The 18,070-nt window shown below is 41.7% G+C and overlaps 2 protein-coding genes across 3 annotated transcripts; both read left to right on the forward strand.

Moving 5' to 3' along the window:
* The first annotated feature begins 1,646 nt into the window (after nucleotides 1-1,646).
* LOC108882714 (sodium/hydrogen exchanger 2) lies at nucleotides 1,647-7,922 on the forward strand. 2 transcript variants are annotated; one of them, XM_018675371.2, is made up of 13 exons: nucleotides 1,647-1,909; nucleotides 2,352-2,574; nucleotides 3,310-3,550; nucleotides 3,636-3,886; nucleotides 3,981-4,198; nucleotides 4,340-4,536; nucleotides 4,673-4,762; nucleotides 5,585-5,655; nucleotides 5,862-5,999; nucleotides 6,383-6,479; nucleotides 6,733-6,855; nucleotides 7,015-7,075; nucleotides 7,442-7,922. In XM_018675371.2, the coding sequence occupies exons 1-13, from the start codon at nucleotides 1,663-1,665 to the stop codon at nucleotides 7,630-7,632; spliced, it is 2,148 nt and encodes a 715-aa protein (XP_018530887.1). In that variant the 5' UTR covers nucleotides 1,647-1,662; the 3' UTR covers nucleotides 7,633-7,922. The 2 variants fall into 2 exon arrangements, with proteins under 2 accessions (XP_018530887.1, XP_018530888.1); XM_018675372.2 differs by having other exon boundaries at nucleotides 6,736-6,855.
* Nucleotides 7,923-8,231: 309 nt separating this feature from the next.
* On the forward strand, nucleotides 8,232-11,907 carry LOC108882716 (transmembrane protein 182). The gene is made up of 5 exons (XM_018675373.2): nucleotides 8,232-8,532; nucleotides 9,769-9,895; nucleotides 10,224-10,322; nucleotides 10,858-10,995; nucleotides 11,341-11,907. Exons 1-5 carry the CDS (start codon nucleotides 8,359-8,361, stop codon nucleotides 11,559-11,561), a joined length of 759 nt encoding a protein of 252 aa, XP_018530889.1. The 5' UTR covers nucleotides 8,232-8,358; the 3' UTR covers nucleotides 11,562-11,907.
* The last annotated feature ends 6,163 nt before the right edge of the window (nucleotides 11,908-18,070 follow it).

Raw genomic sequence — 18,070 nt, forward strand, 5'->3', positions numbered from 1 at the left:
CTGAGGGAAGCTTGAGTCAAAAATATCAATTCTAAAGGCTGCACAACTTCAAATGCTGAGAGGTGTGCTGTAGACATGTTATCAAAGTTATAGTATATTACTGTCTATACACATAGTAGAACTGCGTTAGATTTCATGGTAAATACATGGGCACAAGTTACCCAGTGAATATGAGTAACAATATCTGCAAGACTGACAGAGTTAAAAAAGTTTTTAAAGCAACATCAACATAAATTTTGACCTGTCAACAGAAAAAGCACAAGCCAAGAATGTGTATTATCACTCATTTTTATCTGATAATCAGCATGCAAAGAGATGGAAAAAGTTTAACTCAAAGATACCACTTTCTAATAGGGCCTATTATTTAAGGGGTTTATAAAATGGTCCCTATCCTCTGCAGCTCTTTTCCATAAGGTAAGTGTTCTCCTAAAAGTTGTTCTTATTATTTACAACAACAACAAAACTTTAAAACAATGCATTACTGCAAACTGTACCAATATAAATGTCTGTTAAAAGCTCTAGTTTTATTATTCTCTGTTCTGTCACTGTTTCTTTTTTTAAATTTAATTTCAACCACAAAATATCCAATTTCAAATGACAAACCATTTCCTGAGGTTATTCTGAAAGTTCCATAGTGCTCCGGCAGACTGGTTAATTTTCAATATCTGTGCTTATTGTTTCATTAATAATTCATCATTAAACAGATTTCAGACAAAGACAAACTCAGCTTCAATCTGTTCTCTTGGACCAGAGAAGAATGTGCAACAACTTTCCAAAAGCAGCAACAGATTCTAAAACTGGAGAAAAATAAATATTTTCACACACCATCTGTCACAAAAGCATGTACACGTAACATATTTTTGGTATTGAGAGTAAATTTGTTGTGTAAATGACCTGTGCAACTAAATTCACCAAACCCATTATTATAATGGGTAATTATACAGTGAAAGCCTTATTCTGATACCAGACCTGATGTTGGCATATTGAAATGAAATGAGGACAACACAGAGAGATGATAAGCCCTGAAATTAATAATAAGACACTGGAAGGGAAAGATATTGTCTTGGCTGCAAATTAAAATCTTTTTGCTGCCACAGGAGAAGATACAGTATTTGTTCATTTCAGAGGAAAAATCTCATGAACTCCATATGATGTACTGTTCTAAATCATTTCAATAATCACAATATGCCATACTACACAGTAACCTGTTTATTTGTTTTGTGATATCTGTTATCTGTTGATTTTATCATCCCAGTTGCACAGTGCTGAATATTAAAAATCAAATAGGCCACAACAGCACACAGCTTTTTTAAAAAGAAATTAAGCACTGCCATCACAGTATAAGGGCAGGTGTTGAAAATGATGTTGAACCGCCTCCCATTAGCTTCTCTGTGTCTCACAGTATTAGAAAACAAAATGTATCACTATTTATTTAAAATTATGTAAGCTGATTTGTATGTGTGTTGAGCTCTGTACTGCTGGTTGGATATCATTGCTAGCTCAGGGATTCCTGTGCACATTAGTGACTGCATGAGTTGTGGTCAGGTTGTTTTGTGTGTGTGTGTGTGTGTGTGTGCTGCTCGCCCTCCCCCATCTCCATAACCCCTGTCCTATTCTCTCTTTCTGCCTCTCTCTGTCCTGTTGTCCCAGCATGGCTGACGGATGGCTGCTCTGTGGACTCCCTCTCTGCTGCTCTCTGCCTGTCTGCTGGGATGTTTGGGCCTGACCCCCCTCACCGAGCTCCCCCAGCCCCACAACCAGCCCACCTCGCTGGGCTTCAACAGCAGCGATGGCAGCCTGTTTGTGGATGTGCCCATGGCTCTGAGGGTTTTCAGTGTGGACTACCACCACGTGCAGGCTCCCTTTGAGATCGTGCTGTGGATCATGCTGGCCTCACTGGCCAAACTGGGTGAGCCTCAGTTTTATTCATACATGAGAAACCAACCTTTGATTGTAGGTGGGTAGATGTTTTTATACTCAGGGTTACAGAATAGATACTTAATAAAAGTTACTTTATCAATATAATTCAAGTTATTGTTCCAGCACAATAATGTATAACTTGCAAGTAAATCATGTAAACAATGATAGAAAATTCCCCTGTTCCACATTTTACAGGGAAGTGAAGCCTATGCTACCATTAGTGATTTTCTGAATTTTTGACTTTCACTTTCTCCCCCTGTAAGTGTTCACAAAAATGCATTGTAAGGGAATTTCTTTTAGACATCTTTGTATTTGTATGCTGTAAACAAGCATCCTGTTAAAAGCCCACTTCCACTTTTGGGGTTGCAGTCAGAGTAACAGGATAAAAACCCACAATGCTCCTGTCATTTGTTCTGCTCTCTACCCCTCAGGTTTCCACTGGTCCGGCAGAGTCCCTGCAGTCGTCCCAGAGAGTTGCCTCCTCATCATGGTGGGCCTCCTGGTGGGAGGTGTGATATATGGTGTTCGTCACTCCGCACCCCCAACTCTCAGCGCTGATGCTTTCTTCCTCTTTCTGCTCCCACCAATTGTCTTAGATGCAGGATACTTCCTGCCAGGGAGGCTGTTCTTCGAAAATCTCGGTACCATCCTCTGGTTGGTACACTGTCAGTGTTTCATTTTTTGTGTGCAGAAACTATTGAATACACTTTAGTTTTTTCACTTTAACCTTTCTAAAACATATTATCGTTTCAAATAATAGTTTGATTCTCTAGTTTTCTCTAGTTGACAAGTTTGTCAATGTCTATATTACAGAGACATTTTTATAAATTGTATATAAACTGCATAATCAGTCTCACTTTTTACATTCAACTTCTGCGAGATAATTGAAGCCCTGAAACACACATAAAAATATAACAAAGAAAGAACTGATGTTCCCATCAGGTGTTTAGTGCGTATGAGCAAATGTTAGCATGCCAACACTCCGAAATAAAATGCTGAACAGAGTAAACAATATTCTTGCCAAACATGGTCAATATGGGCATGTTAGCATACTGAAATTAGCATTTAGTTTAAAGTTCAAATGCATCTGTACAGCCTGGCTGTTAGGCTCCCCTCAGTTTTAACGCCTTTCAGCTCATTGTTTTTGTTTCACCACTTTACAACTGTTTGCTAACAGCTTGTTCTCTATATCAACTCTATAAGGTAATAATGTGTTGGTGTTGTGTTTACAGCTTGTTACGCTGCTCCCAAGTGATGCAAAAACATGGCTTAATGCAGACTTAAGTTCCATTAGGGACATATGGCTTCACTGGGTTTTACCTTGAGCACCTTGCTGAGCAGTATCATATCTGCATGCTGTAAAACTGCTGATTCTGTACGTATTTCCAGGTATGCAGTGCTGGGAACCTTATGGAATGTGCTGGGCATCGGCTTGTCTCTGTACGGTGTGTGTGTGTTGGCGCAGAGCTCTCTGGGAGACGTCTCTCTGCTTCACTGCCTGCTGTTCGGCTCTCTGATCGCTGCTGTTGATCCTGTGGCCGTGCTCTCCGTCTTCCAGGAGATGCATGTTAACGAACAACTGCATATCTTGGTCTTTGGAGAGTCTCTGCTCAACGACGCTGTCACTGTGGTGAGGGGAGAGGTGGTGTATATGTATATGTGTGTGTAAAATCAAATGTTTTATACTGTGCGTGATACACTTCTCTTCCTTTAAGGTGCTCTACAAGCTGTTTGAGTCCTTCCTCCGCCTACCGTCAGTGTCAGGGCTGGATGTGTTGCTGGGTGGGTGCAGGGTGGTGGTGGTGGGCCTTGGTGGCCTGTTTGTTGGCCTCTTCTTTGGCTTGGTGGCAGCCCTCACCTCACGGTTCACCTCCAGAGCGCAGGTCATCGCCCCACTCTTTGTCTTCCTCTACTCCTACTTGTCCTACCTGACCTCCGAGATGCTTCACCTCTCTGGTATCATGGCGTGAGTGTTAACTTAAACTCCAACTTTATGTAAATATTTTGTTTGGTAAATTTAGATTTTCTTTCATAGTTTTTATTTCTTCCCCTTCCTGTAGCATTGTGACCTGTGCTGTCACCATGAAACAGTATGTGGAGGCTAATGTGTCAGAGCGCAGCAACACAAGCATCCAGTACTTCCTGAAGATGTGGAGCAGCGTGAGCGAAACGTTAATCTTCATCTTCCTAGGTGTGTCCACCATACAGGACGTCCATATGTGGAGCTGGCCATTTGTGTGCTCCACACTGCTGCTCTGCCTTGTATGGAGGGCCACAGGTAACTTAATTTTTTTTTTTCTACTCTTCAGACAAGCTCTTTTTTCTATGTGTCTACCAACATGCCAAGAATTCTCAGACCAGAAGTTTGATAAACAGTTGTTAAAATGGACAGTTCAAATGTATTTCCCCTCCTCTCAAGGTGTTCTGTTGCTGACTGCTGTGGTAAACAAGCTCCGGAGGAATGCTGTGACCTTTAGAGATCAGTTCATCATTGCCTATGGTGGCCTGAGAGGGGCGATCTGTTTCTCCCTGGTCTTCCTCATAGATGACTTCCCAAAGAAAAGACTCTTCATCACCACAACCATTGTAGTCATTCTCTTCACTGTCTTTGTGCAGGTGGAATAATAATGTCATATGTGACTATGGATGAAAAACCACTTCCCATATTTATTTATTTGTGTTGCACATGTTTAGTTTCATGGGGAACTGTTTTTGGTTTTATTTGTTGAGTTTGGCTATGCCTGGTTTCTAGGGGATGACCATAAAGCCTCTGGTAGAGCTACTGGATGTGAAGAGGAAAAAGAGAGCCCTGCCTACCGTCAGTGAGGAGATCCACAGCAGGGTGAGAAATTACAGCAATCACAGCGAAGTGCTGGGTCTATAATCTGGTTACACCAATATTACAGTGTATGGTGGTCTTATATTGTAGCACAGAGTTTAATCAATACATCACTTTAATGTAGTTAAGTCTACCTTTGAATCTAGCCAACAAGAACTTTGGCTTTAGCTCTAGCTTCATTCAAAAATGTTATATGTATGTTTTTCTTACTTTTGGGAACACACTATCACACAGTGTACATAGCATAGAATTAAAGGGGCTATGTGTAAGTTTTTGCTATTGCTATCTAGCCAGCATTAACTCTTTAATTACCAGCCTGTTGCAAGTTCAGTATCAGATTTCATTCCTTTACTCAGCAGATTTCATTCCTTTACTCAGCTGCCTCCAGTGGTGGAAAACAACAACAAGGTTTTGTTTTTAGTTCTGTCACACCTCCACTGATGCAGTGATGTTGCTAACAAGCTAGTCGGCCTTGTATTATATGTGTATAAGTAGTATCTGTCAATTTACTTGTGTAAGTAAAGCTGAAACAAGACATAAAATCGAAAACATTGAAAGAAAAAAATAAAGAAAGTGTACGCATGGTGCACTGGAGCAATTGATTTAACAGAGGCATATTTTAATTTATTTAGAAAAAAAAAGAGAAAACAATAACAATTTCTGAATTACTTTGAGTGTAGATACTGAACATGCAGAGTCAGAGTTGTGGGTGTATGGCACAGAATCACATCACATTTGGAATCACATATCATGACACATAGCTTAAATGTATTTAAAATCAAAATAAATACATCAATAATATGTTAGTATCATGTCTCTTCTTAGCTCATTGATCTCTTGTTGGCTGGAATAGAGGATGTGGTTGGTTACTGGGGACAGCACTACTGGAAAGACAAGTTAGTATCACATGTTTTATTTTTATTTTACCTTCTCCATGGTTTTCCCCTGAAATGGTATATGTGATGGAGCATGACCATAAAAATAGGACCTGAAATCACCAGTAGATGGCAGCAAATACCGTGTGCAAAAGTTTCTGATCATTTTCCACAGTCAACAGGAAACTAATGTATTGTATGTATATGTGTGTGTGTGTGTGTATGAGGTTTGAGCAGTTCAACAGAAAGTACCTGCGCCGTTTCCTGATCCGCGAAGACCACCAAGCTCGCTCCAGCATCCTCAGAGTTTATCAGGAGCTGGAGAGAAGGGAGCAGAGAGGAGACGAGGAGGCACCACCACCTCTGTAAGAAAATTGATTTTTTACTTTCTGTCAGCATCTTGCACAGAAAAGATCTCCAGGTCTTCACTGGAGGGGTCCCATAAGGGTCCTGAAAACAGTAAGAAAAGTTTTGTGACTATTGTAGTTATCTGTGTTAATTCAAATATTATAAAACTTTCTGTTCCTCAATGGTGAACCCTGGTTCAACTGAAAAAAATTCCCTCAGAGCAACATTTGCATTTGTTTGAAAGTTTGAAAGGTAGCAGAATATCAACACTTACCCATGTCAATCCTCAGGGTTCTTCCTACTGAAAACCCCAAGTATACCAAAGAAACTGATCAAATATGTCAGTCTTCACAGCGGAGTTTTTGGCTAACTGGTTGTGAATATTCACACTTCACTTTAGAGTAGACCCTCGCTCCCATAGCCGTCCTCTCTTACCAGAGGAGATGGACAGCATCAGGCGTATCCTCTCCAGAAACCTTCAAAACTTCAACAATAAGGTAAATTCAAACGTTTTGTTTGTATGTCTTGTGTTATTTCAAATGTCTTATTTCTTTCCACAAACCTATTTCGAGTTGCCAATTGACCTGCATGTCTTTGGATTGTGGGAAGAAGCTGGAGTACAGGGAGAACATGCAAACTCCACACAGAAAAGCAACGGCCGAGCCACAGTTTTATAGTATTACAAAAAGAGAGCATGCTTACTGCATTCATCTAGCCATTTCTAGGTTCATGTGTGTGGTCTCACTCCAGCAGACGCCGGCTTACAGCAGACACACTCTACACCAGGACGCCACCATCGACAAAACAAGGAGACCTCTTCATATACAACAGAGTCTGGGATACACATATAATACAATAACACACTGGTCACAGGTAATGAATGCAAGTAAACACACCGGTGTGCATTTACAAGCATCCACATTAACATGTCATTAAGCCTTATTTCCTTTGACTCTTATTTTTCTAGCTATTTTTTTTGAAGAAATGAGCTAAGGAAACAAAAAACATTTCACTGTGTTTCCATTGTGACAGCGGGAGACAGAGTTCGATGGATCACACAGGGTGAGAACAGGACTCAGCAGGTCTCACACAGGTAAAGTGCAAAACATAATATATGAATATTTACAAAAATGACTTTTATGTACAGTTGTATATAAATGTGTATTCTGCTGCATGACTGGGCAATTACTGGAAAATGGATCACAGAGAGTCCCACAGAAAGACTCTTTGTACTCAATTTATGTTTCAAACCAAATCTCATCTATACACAATCTCAGTTTTGTTTCTCCATCCCTCTGCTTTCTCTCAAGTTTTTAGTACTCGCTAAAAGAGCACAATATAATTATGGAGACATATCATCAGATTGTCCCTTGTCTCATTCCTCCTTCTTGCCTTTGACCCTGACAACCACCTGACATTGTGGTTCTTGAGCCCACTTCAGCCTCTCCTCTCTTGCCAGTGTGCTCCATAAGCCCAAGGCCCACCCTGCAGGATTCATCAGTCCCAGCAGCCTCAGCACAGGCTGGGCCAGTGGATCCAAAATCCTCAGCTGCCAGAGAGGATCAGGTCTCTCCACAACATCAAGTACCCGTGGGAAGAGCCCCTAAGAAACAACTCAGCTTTGTTTTGGAGAACGAGAAGCAGCAATGAGGACGGACTGTGAGAGAGAGGAAGAGGGGAAAAGAAATGTAAAGCATTGAAATTCAGTGTGTTCAGCCAATTCAAAATGGCTCCATAAAATGATAAGTTACCAAATGTGGGGTTATAAGATCGGGTTGCTGAAAGGCTTAGGCAATTTCATGGACATCCTCCAATTAAAATTGTTAAAATGGGTTAAACAATTCACCTTCACCTTTTATCATTTTGAGTGTTTGCCAGCTCCAATAAAGCTTTCCTCCGCTCCATGTTTCACCTTTTGAACAGTTCTGGTGGAGGTTTGAGGGTCATTTGCATCTCCAGTCTAATTCATTTTCAAAGTGCCTCTCCAAGAGTAACACCTACCTTAGAAATACCTTGCAGTCATAAATGCTGATACTTGCTGTCGACATTGGAACACACACACACACAAACCAATCCTGCCTCTCCTTGTTTCCTTTACACTGTAAATGCGCAGCACACCCACTGGTAATTTGACGAGGACAAGCTTCCCAAAATAACTCCTGCCCCCCCCGTTGACCTCCTGTGCTGCTGTAGCTTCTTTGCCCTGCAGCTCCCAGCATGCCAGGGAGTGGCTGGGAGAGCCAGACTGTTTTCTTTAGGACAGGGGCTGGGCAGAGGGCTCAACAGTGGACACCAGTGAGGAGCTGAGGAGGCACTGACCTGAGGACTGAAAGCTGAGGAGAAAGGGCACAGCGAAGGAGGTCTTAGGTTGGAGTCATGAGGGTGGGAGCCGCAGCTTTGGCTGGGGGGATTTTCGGGGCGGTAGGGACTCTGTGTTTCTTCGTGGCCTTTGGTACAGACTACTGGCTGGTGGCTAGTGACAACTGTGGACAATATACATGGCCGATGCAAACAACCCCAACAGGGGAAAAAGATGCCAATGGGACTGAGGTAGGACAGATACATGTGTGTACATAATCCTCCATATTCACTTAACAAATACAAAAACTGAGTGCAAGCCTTGCTGCTGGCTGTTAGAACTGGTTGCTGATCTCCAGCTTAACAAATACATATAATAATAGTCAGAGCAGTACATTATTTTTAACAGTGAAACATCACATGTGATAACCACAAAAAGACCAGTGTGGAACTTGATCAGGAGCTGTGTAGACAGTGGGATGCATGCTATGCCACTATCAGATATTTAAAGATGTAGTGATGTGATTTAGTATAGCACTTCCACAGAGACACATTAGAAAAAGAACAGGCAAAATCATCATCCTGACTTTTAGGATGGGTAAAGCCCCCAAAAAACACTAGATATTGCACTCCCATCATGCAGTCATTAGTACTGTTTCATTAAACCCTACCTGCATGGTTAACTTCCATGTCTGCCAAACCCCAGGCCCCCAGTTTGCAACACAGGTTTTCTCCTAACCAGATTAAGAGTGTGCAGTGCTGGTACCAGCTGTGTGAGGCTGTACTTCAACACAGTTTGAGGTGAATGCTAACATTCAAATGCTAACATTCTCACCATGACAGTGCTAACATGCTGATGTAAAGTAGGTATAACGTTCACTATCTTAGTTTGGCATGTTAGCATGCCAACATTTAGTAGTAGTCGCCAAGCCAAAATAACCCTGATGATACCATCAGGGTGTCATCAGAGCCAGGATACAACTATTTTCACAGGCTGATAAGGACTCCCCATCATGAGTCAACTGATCTTCATGGGTAAAATCAGTGTAGTGCCCCTTTAATTTTCCAGTTTATTCTTCAATGCCACATTTATGAGAAAGTTCACAAAATGCAAAGTAAGGGATATATTTCTAAAAGCTAATCCCCCGATGAACTCCTCCCTAACATCACAGCACAACAAAGTCTTTCATTTTCAATAAGAGAGGATGACTAAAGTTGCTGTGTGTTATTCAGCACCATCAATCATGTTTCTGACAAGCAAGTGGAGAGTATCACTCATGCGTGTTTCATAAGTTCCCCTTGAAAACCTCACAGACCAGCAGGCCATAATCAGAACCATGTTTGATGCCGTGGCAACACTGAAGTACAGACTCACACAGAACAGCTAACAGACATGTGTTGACAAAACTGACACAAATTAAGGTTCATCCATCTTTAGATATTTCAGTGTCTATCTGTGTTTGTCCGCAATCTCTCACTCTCCTTTAGATCCAGTTGGAGGAGAAATCCGTCACTGTCTCTCCATCGTCTCTCGCCCTCCATCATGAGGGTTTTTTCTGGCGCTGTTTGTTTCAGGTGGAGCCCACAACACATGCAGTCCTGGCCACTCTCTTCAGTACGTAGAGAACTTTCTTCTAAGGCAGCAAAAGGTTTTTGTTGGGGCTCGTCCAATGTGGTTGCATGTCTCATGCTCAGCAGTGTGGTCTGCTTGACATGCTAACAAGTGCAGGAAAGACAAATGTCTATAATTTGGATATTTGACAGAAAATATACAGGAGGAGAGTAAGAAGAATTCTGTTGGCATTTAACTCAGTTTATGCGGTGTTTTTCTCTGTTTTTGCACTCTTGCAGTGTTTCTTATTTTTCCCTGTACTTTTTTTTTTTTTTTTAATTCAAGGTCCTTTTTAAGCCTTAAACCAGTTTTTTCCCCCTTTCAACTATAGCAAACCAGCCAGAGTCCAAGGTGTGTATCCATGGTTACCTCTTCCCTCTGCCTGTCGCGCTTGGACCGGTGCCTCATCCAAGTTATGATGCTACAGCAGGTAGTTCACAAAGTCACAAATACATGCATGCACAATTTACATTTAGCCATTTACATTTACTGCAGCTAGCTAACATCTCAGGGCTGAGATTGAATGAACACATGAAGCATCGTGACTGGGAATAAAAAGATATGTTTCACGTGCAAGGCAGGGGCAAAGTTAGACTTTTAGAGGGTTGTGGGTCAAAGTCCGTCAATATAACTCTCCGCACTTAAATTTTTTTAATTAGTTGAATTTTTAATATTCATGTATTTGGTTGATTGTTAAATATTTTCCTTCAGTGTTTCATTTCCCAACATGAGGATCTAAATGCTGTAAAGCCAGAACCACACTGCCAGTAATACAATTCTAGAGGAGTAAATACTGAATACTTTATTCATGCATTGGTCTAAAAGTATAAAATTTAAGTGTAGAAATTGTATTAGCTGCCTGTGTAAGTTGCATGACAAACATTGAGCTCCTCAGTATTAGCTAATGCCCAGTATATATAGATAGATCCACTGCTCTGATGGTGGCCTTGCTGTGTTTCTTGCAGTGTTTCGAGGTTTTTGGACCGTGCTGATAATCCTCGGGCTGGTCTCAGCTCTGACTGGAGTCTTCCTCTTGGTCTGTGGTGTCCCCTTCTTTAGCCATCAACTCTACAAAGTGGGGGGAGCCTTCCTTATCGCTTCTGGTAAAATATAAACTACTGTACTGTACATGTGTTGAATTCATATCTATGCCTGCAGTGTGAAATATACTGCCAGGGGAGTAGGTGAATGCACAGACACAAACACATGTTGCAGCCATTGCTGCTGTCAGCTGTTCATACCTGTCACATAACACATACAAACCCAACACACAGAGCAGCAGATGTCACTCTGCAGCACTGTCACTATAACAACAGCAGGTGTAAACACTGCTATCGTGGTAACAGTGGAGATGAGCAGGGCCTACATTCCTCTGCTGTTATTCCCAGCAGTGATAGCCTCTGTGTCTTCCTGTCTCCCTGACACTCTCAATTTATATCACTCCACAGCCTGCCTGTTCCTGTTCATGCTCCTGCTCTACGTGCTGTGGATGGAGGTGGTGGATGTGAAGCGCTACGTCCTGCAGGAGAGAAGCAAGATGTGCCCAGATCCAGAGGTTTCGGTGCTCTACGGCCTGTCGTTCATGGTGGCGGCAGCTGGCGTGCCTCTGGAGCTCATCTCCGGGTTGGTCTTCATGTTGGTGGGCCGGGCGCTGCGTGCCAGCAAGTGAGCTCACCATCTGGCCTGTAGGAGAAGAGTGGACTGACCTTTTCTTGTCCTGCACTGGGACTCAGCGGCACACTCGTGGGATGTAAATACCAACTGGAAAGATACAATCAATATTACAGCACCACCCTTTGGATGTTAAGTAGCATGCAGTCAGAAACACTGGCTTGGTGTATCAGTTTTCTATCATTTGCTTTGCTTGATTTCCACAAATAGGTCAGTGGTAGAGTTTACAGGATTAATGTGATGTGATGTGGATATGATACTGGCATTAGGGAGTAGTATAAGATGTGCTGAGACTGTTTTTTTCTAAGGAACACTCTGTGAATATAAACATTTCTTCCACCCAACTGCATCCTACTGTCATTCTATCAAATTCTGCTCTTATTAATGCTGCAAATGAGGAATCCACAGAGCGGAAGGTGAGAAATGCATGGGTGAACCAGCTGTGTCCCCTGTCCTGCTCTTGGCACGCGATCAGAGTAGGCGAGCTGGAGCAGAGTGAGGTGGGAGGGATGAATAGCTGGATGGATGGGAAACAGAAATGGTAGGTTTGGATAGAGGGGTGGGGGTGGAGCAGGAGAGGGATGGATGTGGGTATGGGGGGGCAGAGGGAGAATTGATGCGTGCAGGGTGGGGGGTGGTGGGTGGGGGGCACAAGGGGGGCTTTGAGAAATGAACAGCTGTTTGTGGGTTTGGTTGGTGTACAGCAGGCCGGCCACCTGCCTCCTTCACCCCAATCATATTTCACTCCCACATTCAAATCCTTTCTCTGTTCTGCCTGATTCTATTATTTTTCTCTATCCCCTGACACATAAGCTTGAAATTCAGAAACCCCTGCCTCTAGTATATGGTCTATTTACATATATCCATTGCAGAAACACACACACACAAAATGACCCACACTCTCCTGGGCATTCTCCTTTGTGAATGTTTGTGAGTGTTATCCAAAGGGGGAAACACAGACTTGTGATTGTATCATAACTGCTACAATATTAGATCATCCTCCTTTTTCAATCGTCTGAATGGGCAGCGTGTGGAAACAAGCAAGTGGACTCTCAATCACACATATCAGCTTTCATCCGCTGTACAGTGGAGAAGGGGGGGGGGGGCATGTCTGCTTCAAAGATCTCACTGATCAAACACACACACACGCTCACACATGCTGTGATCAAACTGTCCAGAACGCACCAATATTAATTATTAAACCATACTGTGCTTTTACTCTATACAGTACTGATCCTAGGTCAGATTTATGTAATGTACGTTGAGAGTAATGCTGTAATACAGCACCACGGCCATCAAATGCTATAGGTCAGCTGAGTTTAGCATGCTGCCTATGATGTCAGAGGATACCCTCTAATTTTGGTACATTGCAGATGTGGCTTTTTACATGAATGTTATTGGTAAATATATGTGTAATTATATAATACACAATATACTCAGTGGTGTGTGCTTGTCACAAGTATTCATAGTCACTCACTAGGGTAAGTGAGTGGGGAAAACGTAATTTTCAGAAATGGGGAAGAACTCATCCATTAAGACTTTTTTTTCCTGCAAAACCAAAACATGTTGTTTGGACATACTTCCAATAAACCATAATTTTCACCTTTCTGTGGCTTGTCTGTTTTCTTCTTCACTTCATTGTGGTGCACCAAACCATAATTATAGCTGCCTTATAAAACGCTCACTGCTCACTTTTTTTGGGAACTACCAACAACTGCATTTACAATTATGATTTAGCTATTCTAAGCTCCTTACAAGTAGGACCAAAAAATGCAATGTTCATCCTAAGGGTGTTAGATGAAAAGTCATGGGGTCATTAAAGCCAAAAGGGTTAATCCTTGGAGGCTTTGAGGGGCATGATTGTCCTTAACAAATATCATTAAATTCTGCAGACTGAGTTTAGAATATTTCTTTTAACAGTGCAAATATTGGCCTGGGTGTGGAGAGGTCAGGAGGATCACTGAAATCACTAGGAATCACAATCTGGGGCCATGACTAACCACAGAAAATTTAACAGAAATTTGGTGAGACACATCTTGCTTTAGAACAAAAACTGACAGCTCTTATCATCACTATCCTTTGGCCTCACCTCTTGTGGAGCAGAAATTCAAGAGACAGAGAGAGATGAAGCGTCAGGTTTGAAAGACAGCCAATGTTTTGAGGTCATATAAATGACATTATTTTTCCCATACACTCAGTTGTCACACCAAACTAATTAGCCATTATTAATGACCTCAATAAATAGTTTTTATCATGTTCACTTGACTCATGAAGGGGGCTGAATTACAACAGTCAGCCCAGCAGAGGGCTCTCCAGCTCTCCTCTTCAAAAGGAGAATCTCCCATGCATGGAGCAGCCAGTGTAAAGGAAAGGAAAGGAGAGGAAAGTGAAGGAAAGGAAAGGAGGCAATTACCGAGCAGAGTGTTGAGCTAGAACGCTGGCTTGCTCAATGACTGTAGCTCTTCCTAATCATAGTTAATTAACTCTTATGTCTCCTCCCCTGTCATCCACAACAATGGAAACACACTATCACTTCATTTAAGGAAGAAATAATCTTGCACTTGAAGTGTCAGCAATAATGTCATTATAATATTATGCATATGGAATAGTGAGCATCGTGTGAATAAAGACATGACATGATAATAAAGTAATAAATGCTTTGCAAATTAACCCCAGCAGACCCAAGGAACCCAAAGAGCATACGTCTTGTTGATTAGGGGTAATGAGTGTGAATTCTATGTATACATGTATGTGTGTGTGTGTGTGTGTGTGTGTGTGTGGATGGAACTGGATATTTTCAGGTGTGGCAGCATTATTCGTTGATAATTTCCCAGTATTTGCTAAAGGTCCCATGTATGTGATGTGTCAGACACCAAACAGTGGGATGTGGTCTCACACTAGGTAGGGAAAATTAACCCTACGCGGATCCCTCACCCCTCCGTCCTCCGGAGCACCTGGACTGAATACTGGTGGGCTCTAATCCAGTCAAAGAGGGGGATACACTTGGTGAGAGCTCTTTCCGTCCTTTCTATAACCCCCTAACTTTGCTGGTGAGCCGATTACCTGCTCTGTGTGTGTGAGCTCCAGCCCGCCAGCCAACTGTGGCTCTTTGTATATATATATATATATGTGTGTGTGTGCATGTGTGTGTACGTGCACACAGGGCCAGACGGACACAGTTTCTCCCAGATAAAGGCTTTTCTCCTGTCAAAAATGACTGCTCTGATAAGAGCTGATATGAGAGAATAGCAGGCCTTATGGCATCACTCTTGCTTTTTTTGTTTCTTTTGTACACCCCAAATCCCCAGTAACAGCTCCACCATCCCCAACACACACATATACACACACACACTGCTAATCTGTACTGGGGAATATAGTTGAGGTAGAGAGGGAGCAGGTGGGGGGATAAAGAATAGTTGCTCTGTGTTTTCTTTTTTTTTTGTATAAATAACTAGTGTGGTCTTATTAAAGACATCCCTCCCCTCTCTCTCCACACACACACATGCATACACGCTGTTCTTGCAGACAGATTATGTCTCAGACAGTCAGAGCTCCTGCCTTCAATTAACCTCACAAAGACAGGATCACTTACACACACATACTCTGATGATGATAGCAGGAGGGAGACAGGGAAGAGTTAGTGTGTGCGTGACTGGCTGCTATGTATACAACAGACTGCACATAGGAAGGAGTGATACAGTAGTTGTCTTATTAGTGAAGGACATTATATCATAGGCTCCAAGAATCCAAGTGTGCTGAAAGTATTAAAGAAATTAAATATTCGAGGTGGAATGTACTGTTTTATATAGTCTAGTAAATACTGGATGTTTGGAAACAGTTTGTTTTTTACATTTGACAGGCAAATTAAATAAACTGGTGAGGTGAGGTGCAGATAACAGGAATGCCAAAGAAAAGGGCTGAAGTACTGGCAAGGTGCTGCTCTGTCTTTGATTTTATTGGCTCTCACCACAGTGAGAGGAAGTGCTGCTATTTGCAGATTGCAGATTATCTAACTGCAACTCAAATCCCCATTTTTAATGCTGAATTTGGGAGACAATTCTGGTCATTTTTCAAAATACAACAAGAATGTTCCCTTTTGAAAGGTAATTGGCCAGGTATGCAGAGGTGTGAATGCAAGCAGAATTTCAACTTTGCTCTCAAAATGAAACCATATATATATATATATATATTATATATATTTATATATATTTGTTATATATATATATATATATATAAACACATAAAAACATTTCTGCTTTCAAATGTGGTTGGTCACATGTGGGGATAGATATCGGCACTAATTTTGATTCCTTTTTTTTTTTTTTGTTTCTACCCTTAATGATTCCAATACATCACTTAAACACCAATGTTGAGTTAAGTGCACTTCTCAGAATATAACCAAGACACTGCATTTTCCTCTACAGTGGGAATACTTGTTTCCTGTAAAGTGTACATTATGGTCTAAACACCATACATTTGTATTTTTTTAGGCCTGTACATCAACATGTACTTGTTAACAGAGATTTTGGATAATTCGAATATAAATTGTGATTAAGTGGGACAATCTACTTCTGGTGGCATATCATACAAACATGTTCCTTTGAAGCATAACAGCCTTTTACAGTTAGCCCTGTATTGGTCCAGCTCCATGTGATACAGTGAACTGAGACAAGTCCTCCCATTGGTTAACTACTGAATTCTGCCTCTTTCTCCTCTTATGATCTCTGTTGCAAATTTTGATGAGAAACACATGCAACATGGTAATGATGGAAAACCCTAGCTACGTGTAAATGTTCTTCAAAAGTGTTCTTCTGGGGCCTGAGATTCAGGGTGCTGAGTCATGAGTCGTGGTTGGTCTGGGTGTTGACCATTGTTGCATGTTCTCCAATAACTCTGTCTGACCTCTTTTCCTGACAGCTTTATATTGTCGCTATTTAATAATGGCAAAAATTATTCACAAGATTTTTTTTTTGTTCACCCCTCTGCAATATTTATCAAGAATAAGTATCTGCTAAGTCATGGTAAGCAACCAGGGACTAAATGTCCACTAAATAACTGATCTCATTGCATAAAAGTAGCATGTCACTTTCAACACATTTCCCATGTCAGATCTACACATTTTAAGCTGTGTGATTTTAGTTAAGGTTAATGTTGGGGAAGGGGGGTGGGGGGTTAGGGGTTACTTGGTAGAGGGATAACAAAGCATGAAATGAGACCCACAAGGCAAAAAAGTATAGTGACAACATGACTTCATACACCATTTGGTGATACCAGGCCACTTCTAAAGCATCCCAAGCTAACTCTGAATGCATGTGTTTGTTTTGGGGTTTACAGGTCAGCTGCAGTGACAGAGCTGGCAGATTAAGAGTCAAAGTCTCCAGTAAATACAGCAGTGCTACTGTTATAATACACAACCTCAATAATTTTTTTGTTGCTGCTGCATTCTTCATTCACCTGCTGCTGATCTACAGGGGGATGTAAAGCTGTTTTGGCCCCATCTCTGTGTTTGTGTTTTGGACCTGGCACACACCACTACCTGGGTAGGAAACACTCAAAGCACACAGATCACTGTGTACACGTACTGTTCACTGCTGGAGCTGTCTGGCAAACAAACCAAATCCACTACAGATATAGTACAATCCAACTGAACAATAAATAAATAAATTGACTAAAGTAAAATAGAAACAAAGAGCTTAGTATAAAGACAAGCATGAAGAGCTCGGCATGGACAGACAGAACAGAGGAGACACTGCTTTGGGCTTGTGTCTCAACCATCTCTTTTCTTCTTCTCAACTCTATGTCTTTATTTTTCTTTAAACCTCCCCCCCTTTCATTTCTGCTGAAGGAGAGGAAGAGGAGACAGAGGAGAAAGGAGGAGGGGGTTGCGATTAGTTTCAGGGTTCCAGCCCGCTTGATTGGCAGCTGGCAGCATATGGAGCTGTGAGGAAGGTTTGCCCACGCTCACTTCTGAGGAAACAAATATTTGCCTGAAGGGGAGAGAGAGAGAGTGAGAGAAAAAAAATATTAATTAGTTTGCAGACGTACGGAGAGATAAAAGTCGGCAAGACGTATCCATCAAAAGGCTGCAGAGTTAGCTCCAAAATGGAAATTTTCCCCAAGTTGACAGATCCAGTAGGCTGCTGGCTGAGCTGAGGGGAAGAACACATGCGCACTGGGAAAGCACTGAGGTGCACAACACAAGAGCCCAACGTGGAGTCTACATTAACATCTGTGCATACGTTAACATATTCTGAGTGGAATTAACATTTAGGCATGCATCTTCCACGCTTGAGGAACATTTCACTAGCCTCTCCAATTATTTCTTAATTACCATCTCCACGTCGAGACAGAGCTGTGTGTAGATAAAATCGACACATATGCAACACATCAGATGCACTCAAGGTAAACATATAGATGCCAGTCAAGACATATTTGCTATCGCCCCATGATGCCAATGGAAAAGATTATAATTTTGTGAGAGGACTGACGTTATTTATTTATTTTTTT

The sequence above is a fragment of the Lates calcarifer genome, linkage group LG8 (assembly GCF_001640805.2).
Source record: "Lates calcarifer isolate ASB-BC8 linkage group LG8, TLL_Latcal_v3, whole genome shotgun sequence".
Taxonomy (NCBI): Eukaryota; Metazoa; Chordata; class Actinopteri; family Centropomidae; genus Lates; species Lates calcarifer.

What these genes read in the sequence shown, in the direction of transcription:
- LOC108882714 (XM_018675371.2), top strand. Translation starts at nt 1,663, where the DNA reads ATGGCTGCTCTGTGGACTCCCTCTCTGCTGCTCTCTGCCTGTCTGCTG. An exon ending in GGCCTCACTGGCCAAACTGG is followed by an intron (nt 1,910 to 2,351) that starts GTGAGCCTCAGT and finishes TCTACCCCTCAG; the next exon opens with GTTTCCACTGGTCCGGCAGA. An exon ending in ACTCAGCAGGTCTCACACAG is followed by an intron (nt 7,076 to 7,441) that starts GTAAAGTGCAAA and finishes CTCTCTTGCCAG; the next exon opens with TGTGCTCCATAAGCCCAAGG.
- LOC108882716 (XM_018675373.2), top strand. Translation starts at nt 8,359, where the DNA reads ATGAGGGTGGGAGCCGCAGCTTTGGCTGGGGGGATTTTCGGGGCGGTA. An exon ending in AAGATGCCAATGGGACTGAG is followed by an intron (nt 8,533 to 9,768) that starts GTAGGACAGATA and finishes ACTCTCCTTTAG; the next exon opens with ATCCAGTTGGAGGAGAAATC. An exon ending in AGTCCTGGCCACTCTCTTCA is followed by an intron (nt 9,896 to 10,223) that starts GTACGTAGAGAA and finishes TTTCAACTATAG; the next exon opens with CAAACCAGCCAGAGTCCAAG.